This window comes from Physeter macrocephalus, chromosome 2, assembly GCF_002837175.3.
Source record: "Physeter macrocephalus isolate SW-GA chromosome 2, ASM283717v5, whole genome shotgun sequence".
NCBI lineage: Eukaryota > Metazoa > Chordata > Mammalia > Artiodactyla > Physeteridae > Physeter > Physeter macrocephalus.
The window spans coordinates 13,466,591-13,479,306 of NC_041215.1; the positions used below are offsets into that span (position 1 = coordinate 13,466,591).

At 48.8% G+C, this 12,716-nt stretch overlaps 1 protein-coding gene across 4 annotated transcripts in view; it reads right to left on the reverse strand.

Moving 5' to 3' along the window:
• Positions 1–1,785: 1,785 nt before the first annotated feature.
• NOTCH3 (notch receptor 3) overlaps positions 1,786–12,716 on the reverse strand; it is a 34,606-nt gene continuing 23,675 nt past the window's right edge. For 3 of the 4 annotated variants that reach the window (XM_055080483.1, XM_055080482.1, XM_028498884.2), the window contains 5 exons: positions 11,003–11,165; positions 9,575–9,927; positions 9,162–9,309; positions 5,912–6,009; positions 1,786–5,099 (listed from right to left, as the gene is read on the reverse strand). In XM_055080483.1, the coding sequence (XP_054936458.1) occupies positions 4,053–5,099; positions 5,912–6,009; positions 9,162–9,309; positions 9,575–9,927; positions 11,003–11,165 (1,809 nt within the window). In that variant the 3' untranslated portion in view covers positions 1,786–4,052. The remainder of the gene's footprint in view (positions 5,100–5,911; positions 6,010–9,161; positions 9,310–9,574; positions 9,928–11,002; positions 11,166–12,716) is intronic. The other variant, XM_024134308.3, reaches the window with a different exon arrangement.

Below are 12,716 nucleotides of genomic sequence, written 5' to 3' on the forward strand. Positions count from 1 at the left end.
CTACTCATGCACGCAGCTAAGATGAACTTCTCTTGGGCCAAGGATTCAAGTGCTAAGAACTTATTTGAGAGATCATTCCAGAAATATCCAATAGGATCATTCCAAAAAGGAACATTCCAGAAAGTTCCCATGAGGAAGAGTAAGTTGCTACCATGGGCAACTGGGGCTCAATCCTGATGGACGCCCTCTGAGAGTCTGTGGAACACACCTCAGAATTGCCCCCACAGAGGGGTGAGGGAGCTGGGGTATTTATCCACCAACTCCCTTCCATCCTTCATTTTTTTTTTTTTTTTTTGGCCACGCTGCACAGCATGCGGGATTTTAGTTCCCCGACCAGGGATTGAACTAGTGCCCCCTGCAGTGGAAGCACGGAGTCTTAACCACTGGACCACCAGGGAAGCCCCCATCCCTCATTTTTGAGGGTTGTTCCTGGCCCACACAAGAGAAGTTCTGGTGTTTGAAGTCAGATGCTATCAAGCATGTACTGCAATGGTAAGACCCAAAGGGACAAGGGGGGCACCCCTATACATCCCCTAACTAGCCTGAAATTCCATAAGAGCAAGGAGTGAGCTCATATAATTCACCATTCTACTCCCAACAGTTTGTCCAGGATTTGGCATGCAGTGAGTGCCCAGTAAGCATATAGAGGATAAATGAATGAACATAAAATGAACTTGAGACAATAAAAGAGACTGTCCCAGGAGTTTGAGATTAAATATACACACTCACTACTATATATAAATAGAGGGAATTCTCTGGTGGTCGGTGGTTAGGACGCCCCGCTCTCACTGCTGAGGGTGTGGGTTCAATCCCCGGTCGAGAGACTAAGATCCCGCAAGCCGCATGGCGCGGCCAAAAAAAATTTAAAATAAAAATAAAATAATAAAATAAAGTAGATAATGAACAAGGACCTACTGTAGAGCACAGGGACTTATACTCAATATCTTGTAATAACCTATAATGAAAGAGAATGTAAAAAAAAAAGAATATATGTATACATATGTATATAAAATAACTGAATCACTTTATTAAAACGAACACATTGTTAGTCAATTATATTTCAATAAAAATTGTTTTAAAAAGAGATTGTTCCATCTCCAAAGACTTAGCCAAAAGAGAGGAGGTGGAGTGAATATTTATTAGTTGTTTCCACAGAATCCCTGCTTCTGCAAACCTGACAGCCCTTAACTTTACCCCACGCCCCAGTTCCAGAGCAGAAACTCATTGCTTTAAGAAATCGGCACATTCTATATCCCACTGCCATAGTGATTGGCTAGAGCAGTAGTGCTCAAAAGCAATTTTTCATTGCTTGGCAACTGGTAATATCTGGAAATATTTTTGGTTGTCACACTGGAGGAGGGGGTGCTACTGGCATCTAGTGGGTGGAGGCCAGGGACGCTGTTAAACATCCTACAATGCACAGGACAGCCTTCCACAGCGAAGAATGATCTGGCCCCAAATGTCAACAGTACCAACGTCGAGGAACACTAGGTTAGAGGATAAATATGCGACCCATTTGAAGTCAATACAAAATCAACCCCAAGACTAGAAGCTTCTCAGTTCTCTGGAATGTGCGATATGGTCTTTGATCCTTGCACCTATTTTGTGAATACAGAAGGAGGGCTGGAGCTGTGGGAGTGGGAAGAGAAGTTGGGTTGAGTACCACATGCAGCCTGAGAATGAAACTGATGCTCAGAGAAAAATCTGTAGAGATGAGGAACTCAGCCCTTGTTGACCTCATTCGAGCCACTAGCTCAAATATCCCCTGAAGCTGGTCTTTTTTAGTTATACGAATTAATAAATGGGGTTTTGTTTGTTTAAGCCAGCTGGGTAGATTTTTGTGTGTCACTTGCAACCAAGAGCACTCCACCTGATGAGGTGAACCAATGAACATTAAATTCCTCCTTTCCTGGAGGACCTCAGCGTAAACACAACGTTGTCTTGGGGCACAATTATTTGCAAGACATAGAAACTCATTCAAGCTGGTATACGCAAAGGAGTATTTATTATACGGTGCAGCATTGTCTCCAAACCCCAAGGGAGCATGAAGTAGAGGTGAGATCCATGCAGAACCAGCAGTAGGCACTTAGAAGGCAGTTAATAAATACCTGTTGATGTCAGTGGAATAAATGCTCAGTTAACTGGAATTGACACTCCATTTGGAAATGAGGTACTCCCTCCTACACTCTGGAGCCACCTGAGCGCTCATCTCTGATTCTCCCTGCATAGCTCCAGTCTTCTGCTGTTTTCTCATCAGTACCCACCACCCCAAACTGGCCATCAACATTTCTCCATCTGCCTTGGCCTTAGAAACTCCACCAACTGATAGCTTTCTCAGCATCCCCATTTTAAAAACATTCTCAAGCAAGGGAATCTGGTTCAATTTAAGCCAGGTGGCCACCCCTAGTCCAATCAGTCGAATCATCCATCAAATGAGGAAGCAAAAGTAGCCGGCAAGCAAGCCAAATGGTTTGACCCCAAGATGAGAGCCCAAGTTTTTACCAACCAGGGTTCTTGTCCTCCTTAGTCAACAGGAATTGATCAGAGGCCAGGCAAGGCTTTATCGGGACCCCTGCTGCAGCCGGGGGGAGTGAGAACGAACAGATTCCCGTGCTTCCTCGCTCCCCAAGGGTGGAGGTATGGGGTGAGGGTGGGCCCAAGGGTGGAGCCAGAAGGGTGGCTTTGGTGGTGGTGTGCGCAGGGGGCGTGCGCAGTACCCTGCTTTTGCTCCCAGCTCTTCAGAAGTGGCAGTTGGGGTTTTTTTGGTCTTTTTGTATCTTGTTGGCCATAATTTGCCCCAACTGCACATGCCTACAGTTATTTTTAGTCCCTTATAGTTTCTTTGTCTTTTGTTGCTCCAGGAGATGTTTGTCCAGGTGCAAGCACTGCAGCAAAGGGTCCCAGGTCCCAGCCTGTCTCAAAAAGTTAGCGCTGAAGAGACAGAAACCCCACACTACCACCCCCCCCCACCCCGAACCTTACCTAGACACAGAACAATGACATTGAGTGCTAACTATTCCTTTATTAGGTGGTGAGGGGAAAGGGGGCTGTACAATGCAAGGGCTGGGAATTTAGCTACACAGGGACTCTGACCAGAAGCTATATTACAAAAATAGCCTACAAATAACTTCTATTCTGCCCTGGGGCTGGGCCAGGGGAGTACCAGGAGGAGGAGGTGCCGTGCAGGCAGCTCCTTTCCTCCCTGCAGGCCCATATTTACAGGGAGACAAAGTAAAATGCACATGTCTCCCCTGGTCCTCATATTCCCACCGGCCACCCCACCCCCCCAGTTCCCAAAGGGAGGTGGCCCACACTCTGTGATGGGGGGCTTGGGGACAGGCTCTCCAGGCCAGAAGGGCACTTCCCCCAGCAAAGCTATAGAATAAGTTCCATCTGGAATGCAGTGAAGTGAGGGAGGTGGGGTGGGGAGGAGGCTCCCAAGTCTCACCCGACCCCTAGCCCCAGAGGGTTCGCCCAAGGGTGCCTACTTGGTACACACCAGGGTCGTGTACTCGGTACACAGGATCCCGGTCATGCCTGTGTACTTGGTACACAGAATCCAGCTTGGCCGAATGGGCCCACAGACTCAGCCCCACGGGGGCACTGGGGGGTTCGCAGGGGGCAGGGAGCGTCTCCATATATATATTTTGTAAAAAATAATAATAATAATGTTTGTTTAAATGAATTTGTTTCTATACAAAATGTAAAAAAAGAAAATAATAATCCACCTGTGTCAGAACATGAGTGAGAGAGGCCAGAGGAGGCAAGAAAGCAGGAGAGAATGCGGGGGGGTGGGGAGCAGGAAGAGGGGAGAGGCAGGAGCATGTCCCAGACTCACCACAAGACCTAAGGGTGGGGGTCAGCCTGCACCCCTTATAAATAAAGGAAGACTGAAGCCCTAGGCTTGTGACCTGTCTTGGTCACACTGAAAGGAGGGTGGGGTGCAGGAGAAGAAGAGATTAGAGAGAATGAAATGGACTAAAAGGGGAGACAGAGAGGAAGCAGGATGTGGTGTCTCTACAGCCTCCCCAAATCTAGGAACTGTGGAGCCCTCAGGCCAACACTTGCCTCTTGGCGGTGACTTCAGGCTGGGACCCTAGCTGGGTCTGGGACTGAGCAAGAGGGCCAGGGACCGACAGGGGGAGAGGCTGGGCAGACAGTGTCCCAGCGGCCGTGGCCCCGGTGGCAGTGGCCGGGCTGGGCGTGGAGTCGGACCAGTCCGAGAGCGAGGGCGGTGAGGGGCTGGCCCAGTGCTCGGGGGACTCTGGGGATGGGGTCAGGTAAGGGTGCTCGCTGGGGACCCGCAGGAAGCGGGCCTTTGGGGGGCTGCTGTGGGCCCCGGCCGCGGGGAACTCATCGCCATGTCCTGGGGCTGCCAGGTACGGTGGGGGCCGCTCCTGGGGGGACACGGGGTTCCCGGGGTTCAGCAGCTGGGGTCCCGGGGCCAGCGGCAGCAGGAAGGAGGGACCTGGCGGGGCAGGTGGGGGCAGCCGGGCCCACTCGAGGGGGACGGCCACGGGGTTCAGCAGGCCCAGGCTGAGCACACAGCCCCCGGGGGGCTGGCGCCCGAGACCTGCCCGGCCCGCGCCACCAAGCTGTGCCAGAGACACGGCCGTGGCCGTAGCAGCCGCGTAGGGCCCCTCGAGGGGGAAGCCGCCAGGGGATGCGGGGGGGCCACCAAAGGGCCGCGGGGAGTCCAGCGAGTCCACCGGTGACAGCGTGACCGAGCTGTCGGCCAACGGCCCCGGGCAGGCCAGGGTCAGCTTCTTGCCCCGACCCCGGGCGCCCTGAGGCCCCAGCCCCGCCTTCCCAGGAGGCCTCCGGCTCTTCTTGCCCCCGGACTGTGCCACCTTGAGGCCTGGGAGGAAGGCCCCGGGCGGGCAGAGCAAGGGCCCCAGGCCGTGGGGGCCAGGGGGGCTACGGGGCCCACTGGGCTGGTCTAGCAAGCGCACGATGTCCTGGTGCAGCCGCTCCTGGGCCACATCCCGGGGCAGCCTGTCCAGGTGGTCTGTGATCTCACGGTTGGCAAAGTGGTCCAGCAGCAGCTTGGCAGCCTCAAAGCTGCCCTCCCTGGCGGCCAGGAACAACGGAGTCTCCTCCTGTGGCGGCCCAGAACCCACAAGATGTCAGGGTCACAAGAGTCAGGATTAACTGCTGGCTAACATCACAGAGGCCTCCTGTCTCTGGGGGAACCTGAGAGCTAAGAGTTCATACTCTCCAGCCAGACAGACCTCGGTCGGAATCTCAGCTCTGCTGGGGAAAACTGGGCAAGTTCCTTCCTTTAAGCCACATTCATCCAGCACCTACTAAGCTTCAGGCCACAAAAGCCAGGACCAGGGTGAGGAGAGTGAAGCACTCGCCTTAGGCACAAAATTTAAGGGGGCATCAAAATAAATGATATTTTAATGAAAAAATTTTAAATTAAGATTAATGCAAAAAGAATCCATAATGAATATAATTTTGGAAATTTTAAATAAGGATGGAATCCAACCCCGCACCCCTTTGAGCATCACTCTTTCATCTGTAAAATGAGAGTAATACCACCCTGCAAGGGTTTTTAAACAACAATCATAACATCTACCTTTTATTGAGGATGTGCTAAAGCACTTTATAAAAGCTTTAGCTCATTGAATCCTCAAAAGAGGCAATGAGGTGGGTACCGTTGCTTCCCCATTTCGAGGATGAGAACAGAGGTTCAAAAGAGTTAAGCAACTTGCCCAAGGTCACCCAGCAACTGCCATACACTTCCTCCTCTGATCCACTATTGAAACCCCTTGGGCCCAAATCCCACACCTGAAAGCTGGCTGCAGGCAGGGTGAATGCCCCCACTAGCCTACCCCAACCTGCTCTCTGCCACCTGTGGAAGCTGTGCCAGGGCTGACTCCCAGGTGGGCCAAGGGCTGGGGCTCACCTTGCTATCTTGCATGTCTTTGTTAGCTCCATTTTTGAGCAGGGCCAAGGTGGCCTCCACGTTGTTGACAGCTGCAGCCCAGTGTAAGGCTGATTTTCCTGGGGGGGGAAGTGAGGGAAGGTCAGGGTCAGGACCAGGCTCATTTGCTGGCCCCCCAACAGCAGGGGGACAGAAAATGTCTAGAATATGGCCTGGGAGAGGGGGAGGGTAGGCCTGCCACGAGTATCTGAGTAACTGTATTTGGGTCCATGTGGGTGCACACCTGTAGATGTAACTCTCCATATACGGGGGGTACTATATGGACCTCACTCAGTGGTACCTAGAGCTGTGCTGTCAAATGCAATAGCCACCAGTCACATGTGGTTCTTTAGTTTATGTAAATTAAAATTACAAAAAAAAAAAAAAAAAAAAAAATGGAGTTCCCTGGTGGTCTAGTGGTTAGGATTCCGGGCTTTCACTGCTGTGACCTGGGTTCAGTCCCTGGTCAGGAAACTGAGATCCCACAAGCCGCACAGGGCAGCCAAAAGAAAAAAAACAGTAAAATAAGTTAAATTAAATTAAATTGGTGCCAAGACCATTTAATGGGGAAAAGATAGCTTTCTCAACAAATGGTGCTGGGACAACTGGTATCTCCATGTGCAAAACAATAAAGTTGGACCCCTACCGCACACCATATACAAAAAAATAATTCAAAATTAGTCAAAGACCTAAATGTAAAAGCTCAAACTATAAAACATTTAGAAAAAAACACAGGAGTAAATCTTCATGACCTTGAATTAGGCAAAGGATTCTTAGATATGACACCCAAAATACAAGCAACAATAACAAAAGCAACAAAAATAGATAAATTGGACATCATCAAGATGAAAACTTTTGTGCTTGTAAGGACACCATCTAGAAAGTAAAAAGAAAACCTACAAATATATTAAACCTACCATATGTTTGATGAGACATACCTAGACTATATGAGAAACTTCTACAACTCAATCATAAAAAGATGAATAACCCAATTTAAAAATGGGCAAAGAATCTGAATAGACATTTCTCCAAAGAAGATACACAAATGGACAATAAGCATGTGAAGAGATGCTCAACATCATTAGCCGTCAGGGAAATGCAAATCAAACCACAATGGGATACTAAATCACATCCACTAGGAAGACTAGAACAAAAAGACAGATGATAGCAAGCGTTGGTGAGGATGTGGAAATATTGGAACCTTCATACACTGCTGGTAGGAATGTAAAACAGGGCAGCCACTGTGGAAAACAGTCTGGCAGTTCCTTAAAAGGTTAAACAGAGTTACCATGTGACCCAGCAATTCTGCTCCTAGGGATATACCCAAGAGAAATGAAAACATATATCCACACAAAAAATTATACAGGACTGTCCATAGCAGCATTATTCATAAGAGCCAAAAATCAGAAACAACCCAAATGTCCATCGGTGGATGAATGGATAAACAAAATGTGGTATATCCATATAACAGAATATTATTTATTCATTAAAAAACAAAAAAGAAATAATACTGATACACGCTACAACATCTGTAAACCTCAAAAACATCACGTTAAGTGAAAGAAGCCAGTCAAAAAGACCACATATTGTATGATTCCATTTATATGAAATAACCAGAAGAAGCAATCCATATAGAGAGAAAGTACGTTAGCGGTTGCCTAGGGGCCGGGAAGATGAGGGGGTTGAAGGGGTGATGGCTAAGAGGTGAGGGCTTCTTTTGCAGGTGATGAAAACATTCTAAATTTTATTGTGATGATATTTGCACAACTATGTGGTTATACTAAAAATCATTGGATTTTATACTTGAAATGGATGAACTGCATGGTATCTGAATTATATGTCAGTACAGCTGGGGTTTTTTTAAGTAGGCAAAACAAAGGTTAAAACATTAAATGAAATAAAACATTTAGTTCTTTGCTCACTCCAGCCACATTTCAAGTGCTTGACAGCACATGCCAGTGGCTACCATATTGAACAGAACAGACTAAGAATATTTCCATCATCACAGAAAATTCTATTGGACAGTGCTCTTCTAAAGCCGTATTTCCCAACCAGGGGTGATTTTCCTCTGAGGGGCATTTGGCAATGTCTGGAGATATTTTTGGTTGTCACAACTGAGAGGTGGGGTGCTATTGGCATCAGTGGGTGGAGGCCAGGGATGCTACTTAACATCCTACACTGGATAAAGAAGATGTGGTACATATATACAGTGGAATATTACTCAGCCATAAAAAATAACGAAATAATGCCATCTGTAGCAACATGGATGGACCTAGAGATTGTCATACTGAGTCAAGTAAGTCAGGCAGAGAAAGACAAATATCATATGATGTCACTTATATGTGGGATCTTAAAAAATGGTACAAATGAACTTATATACAAAACAGAAATAGAGCCACAGATGTAGACAACAAACTTATGGTTACCAGGCGGACAAGGGGGGAGGGATAAGTTAGGAGGCTGGGACTCACACATACATACTATCATACATAAAATAGATAACTAATAAGGACCTCCTGTAGAGCACAGGGAACTCTACTCAATGCTCTGTAATGGCCTAGATGGGAAAGAATCTAAAACAGAGTGGATATACGTATATGTATAACTGATTCAGTTTGCTGTACACCTGAAACTAACACAACATTGTAAATCGACTATCCTCCAATAAAAATTTTAAAATAAAAAAAAAATTTTTAATAAATAAATTTTAAAAAAACATCCTTCACTACACAGGACGGCCCCCACCACAAAGAATGATCCAACCCCACATGTCAATGTTGCTGAGATTGAGAACACCTGCTCCAAAGGATGTTTCTAAGAGTCCGAGTGTGTCTACAGCTGTATGAGGTTCTCTAGACACAAGGGCAGGTCACTGTTGTGCAAGCAAGCCACCTCCAAGGACGGAGAGGCCCTCACCTATAGATCTGGCTGATTTGCAAATTTATTACACCAGTTATCCAGCAGATGGCACGAGAGTAAGTTCTTCTAACAAAGCAGATGGAAGGGAAGTGTCTTGGGAAGGGCACCTTTTTCCTGAACCACTGCCACACAGTATGGGTAATGGGCGCCATTTTTTTTTTTTAATGCATGAGTGTAGGTCCATGTTGAAACCCTGTTATGAGTACACGAGTTTCATTGACTGGGTGTCAGTGTGGGTGTGAGTTCACACCAACAGTCAGGGCTCAGATGACACCCTCTCAGCCCCCACCCACCACTACCCGCCACAGCCTACCAAGTTCATCCACAGCATTGACATCAGCATGGCTGGCGATGAGCTCTTCCACCATGCCCTCCACTGCCAGGCGGGCCGCCAGGATCAGTGCTGTGGAGCCGTCTGCCATGCGGGCATCCAGGTCTGTGGAGCGGTTCCGGATGAGAATCTAAGGGAGATGGGGCGCAGCAGGAGGAGTCATGGCAAGAACAAAGGGACGAGAAGCACCTCTAAGCCCTCTGAGGACCCCAACCAATACACCCCATGGAACTGATGAGGTTCAGGGAATAGCGTCTTGTCAGAAACTGTACTCCCATATATCCCCATCTTACAAATGAGAGAGATGAACTCTGAAAGGCAGAACCAGGGCTTGAACCCAGGTCAGTCTGATGCCTGTCCCAGCTCTGAAGTCCAAAGAGGCAAGCCCATCTCACCTGGAAAACACCCTGGGCATCAGCAGTGACGGCTGTGTGCAGGGGGGTGCGGCCTGAGTGGTCCTGGGCATTGGTGTCTGCCCCAGCATCCAGCAGCCGCTTGGCCGCATCAGCCCGGGCATAGCGGGCAGCCAGGTGCAGGGCCGTCTCACCCGTGCGGTCGGTCCGAGCCCCAAGCTGCGCCCCCTGGCAGATAAGGTCTGAGATGATGCTGGCTGACGTGTCTTCTGCCTCATCCTCCTCAGCTGGGATTGCTTCCAGGGCCCCCCCACAGAAGGAGGCCAGCATTAGCGGGGTGAAGCCATCTGCAGGGACCAGGAGTGTGTCACAAGGGAGGTGGGCACAGGGCCTTTCTGGGGAATACGATTGAGGGCACTGCATTAGGAGGAAGTGGGACATGTGGAAACACAAGAGGGAATGGCAAATCCTCCCATCACACACACACACCTGTGTCAGGTGCCCCAGAAGCCAACCCTGGATGAGGATTCATGGGCATGTGATTTGTCACAGAAGGGCTCCTAGGTAGTAGGGGACACAGAACGAGGGAGGGAGGAAGTCAAACAAGTGTGCAACCTTGGGCAAATGCCTGGAGAGTTATTTCAGCCTGATCCCAAAGGGGGACTGTGGAAGCTGAGCTGTACCCCAGAGTTGTAATCCAGCTTGAGTCAAAGGAGCTGAGCCTTTCATACTCCTGCATCCACTGGTCAGGAGCTGCCCCCAGGGACATAAAATACCAAGCACCTCAGGCCCCGGTAGCCTGAAGGGCTTCAAAAGAGAGCCATAGGTCCTGGTCATTGGGAGCAAAAGCAAAACAGAGCCGAGGAAGGCATATCCCAAAACGTGGCAAAGACAAATCCAAGAGGATCCAGATAACATGGTCTGCTATACTCTTCATGAGCATTTGCTCTTGTTTCCCTTAGGAGGCTACTTGCACCCCACTCTCCATCCTCAAGCCCTAGATAAAGCCAAATCCTTCCTTCAAGGACAGGAATATAGCTCAGGCCTGTCAATCTGCATATTCCAGGCCCCAGGCCACACTGATTGGTTCAGGAATGGGTATGTCCATCCAGTCAGAAATCATCCTGGGACTTTTGCTGGTACGTATGGGAAAAAGATTTTGTAAGGCCTGTCCCACCTGTAGCTATCAGTGCCTGCAGGAAAAAGCCTACTTGGGCTGTGGAGCCAAGAGGTGGTGAGTCCTGGATCCAAATGTGCCTGAAGCTTCCATTTACAAGAGCCAGTAAATCCCTTGTTTTACTTAAGTTAGCTTGAGTTGGGCTATTAAAACTTACAACCAGGAGTCCTGATTAACACACACCCCCACAGACGGACACCCAGACACACCCAGCTTTCCCCAGAAACAGACCCAGATGCAACCTCTCATGAGTAGGATGGATAAAGGGCATCCTGGAGGGAGGGATGCCTGACCTGGACCACGCACGTTGACATCCATGCCATCAGCATCTGCATCGCCCTGTGGTGGCGTCAATGCCATGGCTGGTGCCACACGGATGTCGGCAGCAACCAGGTGGTGTTGAGTCCACTGGCGGCAATCCACAGCATCCTCAGCTCCCACACCAGGCTCCTCTACCTGGAGGCACAAGGACCCAGGTTCTCACAAGGGGTTGGGAGACACAGTTAGAGGGACAGTCTGGGCATTCCCACAGGTTTCTCTCATGGAGATGCACACATGGCCCCAAGAAACCATTAACACCCTGCTTCTTTTATAGATAAGGAAATGGGAAATTGATGTACTGGAGCTCAGAGAACTCATAAGAGGAAGAACTGGGATTTTAATCCGGGTTAGAAGGGCAGAGGGTCTGGGAGCCCACGGTAGTGATCAAGGAAGAGACACAGAGGGGACTTCCCTGGCGGTCCAGTGGTTAAGACTCCGCACTTCCAATGCAGGGGACGCGGGTTCAATCCCTGGTCGGGGTACTAAGATCCCACATGCCCGTGCAGTGCGGCCAAAAAATTAAAAATAAAATAAATAAAATTTTTTTTTTAATTTTAAAAAAAGGAAGAGACACAGAGCATAACACCTGCCAGCACACACCTGTCTATACGCTAGATAGGAACATACCTCTTAACGAAATTAAGAGAACAATTCTATTGACAGCAGTGTCAAAAAGAACAAAAAACTTTAAAATTAAATTCAACAGAAGAAATGCAAAACTTGTATTCTGGAAATTCCAAATCACTGGTTAAAGAAATGTGGGAGTAGAGGGATCCTGCAATAATCATAATTTCCAGTATTGGGATTTCCCTGGTGGTCCAGTGGTAAAGAATCTGCCTTACAATGCGGGGGACGCGGGTTCGATCCCTGGTTGGGGAACTAAGATCCCACATGTCTTGGGGCAACTAAGCCCGCACGCCACAACTACTGAGCTCTCACGCCTCAACTAGAGCCCACGTGCCACAAACTACAGAGCCCACGCGCTCTGGAACCCACGCGCCACAACTACAGAGCCCACGCGCCCTGGAGCCTGAGCGCCGCAACTCGAGGGAAGCCCACGCACCAAAACAAACAGCCTGCGCACCGCAGTGAAAAATCCCGCATGCCTCAACCAAGATCCCGAGTGCCACAACGAAGACCTGACGCATCCAAAGATAAATATAAATAAATAAATCTTTAAACAAAATAAAATTCCCAGTATTAATCTGGGAAAGGAGTGAAAGGTGAGAAGCAGGGAGTTGCCCTGGATACCACGTAGGCTCCCACGTGGTACCACAAATATGAACGTGAGGTAGCAGGACCAAATAATCACACACAAATGTATTGATTTACCCTCAGGAGTCTAGCACCTGGGCCCCTCAGAGGAGCTCAATAAATTTCAGACTCATGGTCCAGAAGGGAAGAATGATGTTATGAAAACAGGACAGAATATCCCTAACTAGCCTGCCTGGGCATTTAACAGCCTGCACCAAACACAGAGCCTGATCAAGCCAGACCTGAGCTTAAGGACCCAGGTGGGGAGTTCAATTTCATGAAAGGGGAGAGCCAGGTGATGGACAGCTAACCAGAAAGGGCCATGGAGGATGGGACAGCCTTCAATGTGGATTCAATGTCTGACACTGTCACTTAGTAGGCTTGTGACCCTAGGCAAATCACATTAGAGCTCTGAGCTTCTCATTGGTAAAA